The sequence below is a fragment of the Polypterus senegalus genome, chromosome 17 (assembly GCF_016835505.1).
Source record: "Polypterus senegalus isolate Bchr_013 chromosome 17, ASM1683550v1, whole genome shotgun sequence".
Taxonomy (NCBI): Eukaryota; Metazoa; Chordata; class Cladistia; order Polypteriformes; family Polypteridae; genus Polypterus; species Polypterus senegalus.
The window spans coordinates 2,112,572-2,122,564 of NC_053170.1; the positions used below are offsets into that span (position 1 = coordinate 2,112,572).

The 9,993-nt window shown below is 45.0% G+C and overlaps 1 protein-coding gene across 2 annotated transcripts in view; it reads left to right on the forward strand.

Moving 5' to 3' along the window:
• tmem106a (transmembrane protein 106A) overlaps positions 1-9,309 on the forward strand; it is a 61,918-nt gene extending 52,609 nt beyond the window's left edge. The window contains exons 8-9 of one of the 2 annotated variants that reach the window (XM_039740692.1): positions 3,612-3,665; positions 7,689-9,309. In XM_039740692.1, coding sequence (XP_039596626.1) covers positions 3,612-3,665; positions 7,689-7,809 — 175 coding nt within the window. In that variant the 3' untranslated portion in view covers positions 7,810-9,309. The remainder of the gene's footprint in view (positions 1-3,611; positions 3,666-7,688) is intronic. The other variant, XM_039740693.1, reaches the window with a different exon arrangement.
• The last annotated feature ends 684 nt before the right edge of the window (positions 9,310-9,993 follow it).

Below are 9,993 nucleotides of genomic sequence, written 5' to 3' on the forward strand. Positions count from 1 at the left end.
GTCGTAAGCCCCAAGGTTGGCACTACTGGTAGTTAGTTGTCTTGTATACTTTTTTTTTTCCCTTTGCCTTTTCTTTTTTGCTCCTTATTTGCATGTTGTGGAGTCCTCTTTAGTTTGTTTAAAGTTCGACATTTTAGGATCAGCTTATCCTGTTTTGTATATAAAAAGCCTTTAAACCTGCTCCATTGCTCATCGACTGTCTCCTCGCTTGAAAAACTTGGTCTCAGTTTATTGTTGTACAGTAAAACCTCGATTATCCATCAGGGGTTGGGACTGAAGCCATGACGGATAACAGAACAGCAACTTTAAAAATGATATACTGTAGATTAGCAAATAGTCATTTATTTACAAAACAAAATATAATGTATATTAACAAAATGAACTAACTTATACTATATAATATTGTAATGACCAGTGTGATAAGGAAACACAACTCAGAGATACTGGAGTTGTGTGCGCTTTACTTGGAGCCTGTGTTTGGGCACCTCCTGTTATGAATCTTATATGCCGTTATCTGGGTTATGGAGCTCACCTCGAAAACAATAAAGCTTTCCCTACCAATCACTTTATCTCCTGCCACTCGTATTCTTTTTTTTTTCTCTCCTGCTTATTGTCTCCTGACTGTCAACTCAAAACTCCTTCCACCGCACCTTCCTTTTTCACTCCTCTCCTGACAGACGTGTCCGCCCCTTACAGGACAGAAGTCCTTCGCCCTGACTTATACTTAACGATTTCTTTATACACATCACAAGCTGCCTGCACGTCACAATATATTAACAAAAAATGATATAACAGAATGTAAAAAGAAAATTACAATACAGGAGACCATTAACATTAATACATTAACATTACTGTCGGTGGTTTCCATTTTCGACCCGTTTTTCAATTTTGTCGGTGTCACACACTATAACGTTCACTGTTGTTCTTCGTACTCTGTACATTGAAGCAATACTTGAAGCACTTGTCATTTTGTAAATGTTTAATAATTTCAGTATTCTGCGACAATTCCAACACCACATGCTTGTGTTTATCAGCCATAGCAATGTACAGTATCTCTCAAAAGTGACTACAGCCCTCACATTTTTCTAAATATTTTATTTTATCTTTTCATGGAACAGCACTGAAGATGTGACACTTTGATCCAAAGTCAAGTAGTCTGCGTACAGCTTGTGTCACCGTGTCAATCTGCTGTCCCCCACACAGCCATTAATGTCTAAACCGGTGGCAGCAACCAAAGTGACAAATGTCTAAACTGTCCCCAATCAGCCATTTTCCCTCCCCGATGTCATGTGACTCGTTAGTGTTACAAGGTCTCAGGTGTGTTAAAGTTGGTGTCCTCTCTCTCATACTGGTCACTGGAAGTTCAACATGGCACCTCATGGCAAAGAACTCTCTGAGGATCTAAGAAAAAGAATTGTTACTCCACATAAAGATGGCCGAGGCTATAAGAAGATGGCCAACACCCTGAAACTGTGCTGCAGCACGGTGGCCGAGACCACACAGCGACAGGCTTAACAGGACAGGTGCCACTCAGAACAGGCCTCGCCATGGTGCCCGTGCTCAGCGTCATATCCAGAGGTGGTCTTTTGAAGATAGACGTACGAGTGCTGCCAGCATTGCTGCAGAGGTTGAAGGAGGGTGGGGGGGTCAGCCTGGCAGTGCTCAGGCCATACGCCCGTCACACATGGCATCAAATTGGTTGGCATGACTGTTGTCCCAGAAGGAAGCCTCTTCTAAAGATGATGCACAAGAACGACAAGCAGACTAAGGACACGGATTACTGGAACTAAGGAGACCAAAATCAACTTATTTGGTTCAGATGGTGTCAAGCGTGTGTGGCGCCAACCAGGTGAGGACTACAAAGACAAGTGTCTGCCTACAGTCAAGCGTGGTGGTGGGAATGTCATGGTTTGGAGTGCTGCTGGCACTGGGGAGCTACAGTTGTTTGAGGGAACCATGAATGCCAGCATGTGCTGTGACATAGTGAAGCAGGGCATGATCCCCTGCCTGGGCCGCAGGGCAGTATGCCAACATGATAACGACCCCAAACACACCTCCAAGGCGATAACTGAGGGTAAAGGTGCTGGACTGGCCAAGCATGTCTGCAGACCTAAACCCCATTGAGCATCTGTGGGGAAGGTGGAGGAGCGCAAGGTCTCTTAACATCTACCAGCTCTGTGATGTCGTCATGGAGGAGAGGAAGAAAATTCCAGTGGCAACCTGTGAAGCTCCAGTGACCTTCATGCCCAAGAGAGTTAAAGCAGTGCTGGAAAATAATGGTGGGCAGCCACACAAAATATTGACACTTTGGGCACAATTTGGACATTTGTCACTTAGGGGTGGACTCGCTTTTGTTGCCGGCAGTTTAGACATCAATGGCTGTGTGGGGGACAGCAGATTGACACGGTGACACAAGCTGTACGCGGACTACTTGACGTTGGATCAAAGTGTCACATCTTCAGTGCTGTCCCATGAAAAGATAATAATAAAATATTTACAAAAATGTGAGGGTTGTACTCACTTTTGTGAGATACGGTGTAGTAGTTCAATTATAATAAAAGAGAAAAGCTATAAAAGGCTATCAAAAGTGACTGTGATTTCAAAATGTGACCTGACACGTGGTGCTGGGGACAAAACAACGCGCTAGCAGAAGGGAGAGCCTCGCAGCCCACCACACGGCAGTATTAGTGCAGTAATAGGTAGGCGCTGGCGTGACGGATAAACAAGATGTTACTGTAAGCTCAATATTTGCCTTGTAGACACATTTAACACTTTTTTGTTTTTGAATACAGGCTTTTGTACTGTGAAAGTTATATTATGATCACTACATCCTAATGGTTAGATCGCCTTCTACCCCTTAAACTCTATCCTGATTATGGTAGAATAATAGAGACTGCCATCTGTTTTTATTGTTGTTATGACACACTGTGTTGGGTGTCCTCAGTCATAGTTTGATGACGTCCTGTTGTTAAGTTCTACTATTTTTAGAATTTTTCCAGTTAATATTTAGTTTATCAAGGTCCCCATTACTGTTTCCTGCCAATCTGGATTAAGCGGGTATGAGAATATGAGACTGACTGAATTACAATGATTTTTAAACTTGTGCTTCAGAGGTAACCAATCTCAAAGCTGAGGGTCGTCAATTAGCAGGCTGACTGTTCCGGGCATGTCCCACTGGGTGAAGGCCACAGGACAGACCCGGGACACGCTGGCCTGGAAACGCCTCAGGGTCCTCCTGGAGGAGGTGGCTGGGGAGAGGGTGGTCTGGGCTTCCCTGCTTAGGCTGCTGCCCCCGTGACACGACCTCGGTTAAGCGGTGGACGGATGGATGGACCGACCTCAGAGGTCATCTTACAAGAGGTTAGATAAGCGGCCTTTGGATGGGCTTACCCAGGTGTCACCCCGCAACTTGTGCTTCTGGCCATTCTTATGATAGAAAAGAAGTCTCAGATATCATGCGTGACTTCCATTCATGTCATCTTCAGCTCTCATTTTGGTCTCCAGCACCTTCATCTCCACCACAGTGAACTTCTTTTTTCAGTGTCTCTGTAGTTAAAACAATGTTTTGCATTTTATTAATTTTGCTTTTTTTTTTCCCCCTTCATTTCTAGCCACTTCTGCACCATGCAGGCTATTAAAATTCACATGGTGGTTTTCCATATCCAGTAAGTAACACTTCTTTTTGTCAGCATTTAAACCAAATGCATTCTGGAGTGCAACTGCTGTGTTTTTGGGTAAAATGTTGATCTTCTGAAGTGATCTGCCCTGTAGACTTACTCTTTCCATCTAAAGGTTAAAATCTCTTAAAAACTGACTTTGTCTGTGCCCTGGTCATCAATCACTGTGTACCTATTGACGGTTGTGCATAGAGTCAGCTGGGAATACTGGCAGTGGCGTGCAGCGCACAATGTTCAGTGTATAAAAGGCAGCTGAGGGATAGCAGGCGTTACTTACTGTTTACCATCAGGTGCCAGGAGGCACACAGCTGAAGGTCATGTCCGCGAGGGTTAAATGGGACTCTCCGTGTAATTGTTTGTTCAAAATCCATATACAGTGCCATGAAAAACTGTTTGCCCATTCTTCGTGTTCTTAATTATTACAAATTTTTGGCACTTGGCTTTTTTTTAGATCATCACCCAAAATCAAATATTAGATTAAAGGGGACCTGAGCTAACAGGTTACCAGAGTAACGTCTTATTATTTCATTTACGTCATTTATTGAATGATCGCTTACCCGACGTCAGTATGGTGTGAACAAGGTAAGCCTGCTCTACACTTTATAACTGGTTATGCCATCTTTAGCTGCAATGACTGAATGACTTCCTATAATTCAACTGCAGTCTTTCACTTTGCTTCCTCTTCCTTGTAGTGAGAGGTCAAGAAAAATGACCCCTTTTATTGGCTAACTAAAATGATTACAGTTTGCAAGCTTTCGAGGCAACTCGGGTCCCCCTTCTTCCTTGTAGAACTGCTTTAACTATGAAACACTGGTTGGTGGGCGGCACGGTGGCGCAGTGGGTAGCACTGCTGCCTCGCAGTTAGGAGACCCGTCTTGGTTCACTTCCCGGGTCCTCCCTGTGTGGAGTTTGCATGTTCTCCCCGTGTCTGCGTGGGTTTCCTCCCACAGTCCAAAGACATGCAGGTTAGGTGTATTGGCGATCCTAAATTGGCCCTAGTGTGTGTGTGGGTGTGTGTGTGCGCCCTGCGGTGGGCTGGCGCCCTGCCCAGGGTGTTTGTTTCCTGCCTTGCGCCCTGTGTTGGCTGGGATTGGCTCTAGCAGACCCCCGTGACCCTGTAGTTAGGATATAGCGGGTTGGATAACGGATGGATGGATGGACACTTGATAGGTTTTCAAGTATGAGCAGCTTGTTTCAGGCCCTGACATAACATATGTATTGGGTTTCATTTTTAATTTTGTCTTTTTTTTGTGGAAATTATTTTGTGCTTAGGGTCATCGTCTTGCTTCACAAACCAACTCTGCTTAAGCTTCAGATCATGTGCAGATAGATGATCAGACATTCTCCTTATGCATATTCTGTTACCAGAATTCCTGGTTCTGTCCATCATCCAGGTCCTGAGGCAGCAAGGCATCCCTACACCATGACACTTAAACCATCGCCATATTTGACTATTGGTAGTGTATCGCTGCTGCCAAATGGTTTGTTTGCTTTATGTAAGACTTAACAGGGCCCATTTTGTCCTAAATGATTCAAATTTGTCTCCTCTATCCATAAGGCTTTCTCCTGAAAACTCCTGCTGTTGAATGAGAGTTGGTGAGTAGTGGTGTCTGTTTTGCTCCTCTGAGTGAAACCCAATTCTCCCACCAACCCCGAAGTGTCCTTGTGATTGCTGAGCGATAAACACTGAACTTTGCTGTGGAAAATGACGTGTCACAAATTTATAACGGAGGAAATCAGTTGGGGGCAAATACTTTTTCACAGCACTGTGTTCCACACACACACACACTGGGCATAATGGTTATGTGCAGTCTTGACTGGAATTTAGATGAGAGCAAGACTGGAAATGTTTGATGTGCCAGTTTAAACTTTGCTCAGCACCATCATGCTATGCAGCAATGCCAGCAATTGGCGCTCCTCGTGCAGCGTGCGCCTGGGTAATCACTATCACACAAAAAGGGAGCAGTTCTGTGGAACGGGACGCTTCAAAAAGTGATGGAAAATCTGTATGAATTCCTTTAATTGAATGCAATGAAAACAGTCGTTCAGCAGCTTTCCAAAGAGGAAAACGTGAAGAAAATGCGTAATGGAGCACATTGAGGCAGCAGGATGAAGTAAACAGCTGGCCAGCTAAAGATTAGTTATGTGACGTGTCACTTGCTGCCTTGTGCCCACACTCTGGCCAGTCAGCGTTTACCTTCACTTCAGGCCTGAGCTGTTAAGCCACCTTTTTAAGCTTGTGAAGTTAATCCTGCAGACGTGCTGTTTCACAGTTGATGTTTGTATTACCAGGGTGTTGTGCCATGTTAGCCATCATGAATGTAGTGAAAAGTCAAGCAAAATGACACCTTTTATTGGCTAACAAAAAAGATTACAATATGGCAGCTTTTGAGGCAACTCAGGCCCCTTCTTGCGTATCGTAATCTTTTTAGTTAGCCAATAAAAGTGTCATTTTGCTTGACGTTTCACTACAGTTGATGTTACACGACAGCGTTGGGGGACTGGCTGATGTGTACACAGTGCTGCAACTTGGAGACCTCTGACCCTTTGGTTTGTTAGTCATTGTATTCATCAGGGTCATCAAATAGAGGGCCAGTTATGGAGGAGAGTGTTCCAGTGTAAACCAGTCCTTGTATCGGTGCCTTCTGTTAGAAGTGTTTAAGGCAGGGGTGTCGAACTCCAGGCCTGGAGGGCCGCAGTGCCTTCAGGTTTTCATTCTGACCCTTTTCCTAATCCGTGCCCAGTTTTCATTGCTGATTGACTTCTTTTCCCTTCATTTAAATAGCTCTGTTTTGAAGGGATTTGGTCCTCTAAATTGATTCCTTTCTTCAGTAAATGACAGCCAAACAGAAATGAGATGTGAAACGAGACAACAGATGACCAGCTCAACTGGGAGTTCAAACTCCAACCAGTCTCTTAATGAGAAGCTGATTCTTGCCGTTAATTAAAGCCGTTATTTAATTCCATGGCTTGTTGCTGCTCTCATTCTGCCACAGCAGACATTTCCCAAACAGCTGATTTTTGTAAGAACATTGTGAAAATGTTTTGGTGACCTGAGAGTTGATCGGCCTTACCGTGACCATCACCTTTCTTTATTTTCACATATTGTGTGACGGGCACAGGTGAGCTGGTCACGTGGCGGCTTGTTTTGTGTCCCATTATTGTTTGGCTGCTAATTAAGAAAAAAGAGACAACTAAGGGACCTGAGTGAAGTTGATTAGCAGCAAAAACTAATGAAGAAGATGGTTAGAATGAAAACCTGCAGCCACTGTGGCCCCCCAGGGCTGGAGTTCGACACCCGCGGTTTAAGGGATCTTAAGATACCACAGCGTGATGCAGACAATCACTCGTTCATGCAGAGTATTTGGCAGGGTGGAGGAGAACTGGGGGCTTATTTATTTATTTTTTTTTGGTTCTTTATTTTGCCTTGTACAATTTCTTGTATTAGGAATTGGTTCGTTTTCGCATGCCCCTTGGGGTCAGAGCACAGGGTCAGCCATTGTACAGCAATTACAGGTTAAGGGTCTTGCTCAAGGGCCCAGCAGAGTAGGATCTCTTTTGGCAGTGATGGGAATTCGAACCGGCAACCTTCGGGATACCAGCTTAGACCATTCCGGCTTTAGTGATCCTGGAATAGTCCTGCCCACTGTGAACCTGGCAAAGATGCTAATCCCTTAAACAGCCATTTCAAAATGAGTGTCGTCACGAGACCCTTGACATAACAGATAACGACCCCACTTCCCGTACCGCCTGCTCGGTGAAATGGCAGTGCTAGCAGATTTCATTATTTCTGCTTCTTCCCTCGGAGATCGGACTTATTTTGCGCAACTGAAAAGCGAAGGCAGGTTGGTAAGAATGGGGCAGTGGGAGTTTACTGTAATCTTTTCAACGTACTGCTCACCTTAGAGGGTTGGTTAGCCTGCTTTGGCTGCGTTGCCTTGCTTGATTATTTTTAAAGCCTGTCCTACTCTGCCCACTTATGTCAAACATTCCTAATTGTGTTTTGCACAGGGGCTCAATGACTGCCAACTACGTGACCCGCACAGAAGAACTGCCACTCGAAACGTACCAGTATATCGATTGTGGAGCGAACACCACCACACCTCACGTTGACTTTGTGTTTCTCTCGTGAGCTGTGACGAAAGGGACTCGTCTGCAAGTGATGGCCAATCTCTGAAGTTCTCATTCTGAAGCGACGCTCTGTTTTTTATTGTTTTTTTTTTTCCTCTCTTCCAATTACTGTTGTGATTTGTATTAACTCAACTGGCAGTTAAAAACTCCACAGTGTCTGACAGAAAGGTATACCCTACTGGTTTTGGGTGACCACCAGTGGGGACCCTTGTTTCAATGGCTACCGAGTGCATCCTGTGTGGCTGTGCCGAAAGTCGCTAAGGCGAGCCAGTTGGCTGTGTATCGCTGGTTTAGGGGGTCTTAGCCTCGACGCTTTATGGTTCTCCTGGTCTTTAAACGTTGAACTCGCTGATGATGCACGAGCCGTTGAGGCCTTGTGCTTCCTGAAATTGCAACTCTAATGTGACACGGACAGTTTTGTGACGCCCATCTAAGCTTTTAGTCCTGCGGTGAGCTGCTCTACGCTACGTGGGATGTGTGTATTTTTATTACTATTCTTAATTATTTTAGGACGTTTGTTGGAAATGGCAAACCCCAGTCTTTGAGCACTGCAGAGGTCTTCCTTCCTGTTGATCGTACGCCATTGTAGTCACCAAAAGGATCGTATTATCGAGCCTTTTGCACATTTTCTGGTGTTCACCTGTGTTAAACAATATATTCATTTCAAAATCTTAATGGAGCAGAAATGGAGTGGAATCACCTTCTCGTTATTCTGCTGTCGTTCACAGTATTAGAGTGCCATCCCCGAAATAAAAAGTGCGGTGGCCCTCAAAGGCCAGAGCTGCACGTAAAGTCCCAGTGTCTTGTCATGTCCGGGCCCTTACTGATTGTGTATTCAGTACTAAACACGCACCGCACACCTCTAGGATCAGGAAGTGCAGGCGTCGGTGGGCTAGCACTGCAGGCGAGTCGTGTAGCTGTTTCAGCGATCGTACCTGCCGTGTCGTACCCATCATGCACTTGACTCGTCTCCTTGTCTTTGCGTTATTAAACTGTGGCAGATGATGTCCCAGTCTTAATAACAACCCTCTTGCCTCCTCATCCCTGAAGTGCCCCTGCTAAGTGGTTGGTATCTGTTGTGATCCCTTGGGTGCTGGCACCATGTGGACCCCTGCTCTGTCTTTAGATGGTTGACTGCGTCTTCACCTGCCTACACTCACTTTGGTTTCTTTGGTCACATGTTTCACGAAGTCTAGCGACCTGTTGTATATTAATCACATGCTTCATGCTACGTGACAGCCCATCATATCGCACTGTAGTTAGCAGAGCAGGAGCGGAGACGTACCAAGCTCATTTTATTTTCTGCATTTTGCCACCTTGGCGGTGAGATCCGTACGGATTTATCTGTGATCAAGTGGGCAGCACATCTTCAATTCCCAGCTGGCATGATGAAGGTGTGCGATGCTTTAGAAGTAGTCTTCAGCAAAGAGAGTTTGGGATGCTTTTATGTATAGAGATGGAAGCAAGAAACATGTTCAATAAAATGTGTTGCCCAGTCCTCCATGATGTCTGCTGTAATTTTATTGAAATTAGCGTTTATTGTTTCCAAAAGAAAAACAACAGGAATGTCGACTCTGTGACTCTCCCTCAGTCCAGTCCCGCCATGTCTTGGGCTAACTGTGATCTTTCTACACCTCTGGACCAGTGACTCCTCTTTGAAGCTGATTGAGGACAGACAACATAACAACTGAAAAATTCTGTAAGTGCCATCAGTAGCTTAGCCTGTGAAATCGCTGATGAATGTTCAAAGGCGCTATAAGAACCTACAAACTCTGACAAGCAGAAGGAGTCCATTCAGTCCATGCATTGCTCGCTTGTTCGGCTAATGGCTCGGTTGCCCAGATCCCTTTTCGGAAAGTTGTCAGGATTTCTGCTTCCACTACTGTACATGACTTGGCAGTTTTTGTTTTCAGTTCCCACAAGTCGCTGAGGGAAGAAAAGCCTCCTTGTTTCAGCCTTAAATGCGCCTCCCGTCAAGTTCCAGTGGCGACCTCAAGTACACGAATTTGCAGTTCAGTTGAAGGAATTCTGCCGAATTTAACTTGATCAGCGTCTCTGAGAAGTCTGAAGACCTGAACTGGGTGTCCACACACGGGTTGAGGGTCACAGTAGGACACGCCCCCTTTAGTCCCATGATGCACTTCGCTGCTCTCTTCAACCCTTCAGGCGCCTTTTTTGAGTCTTT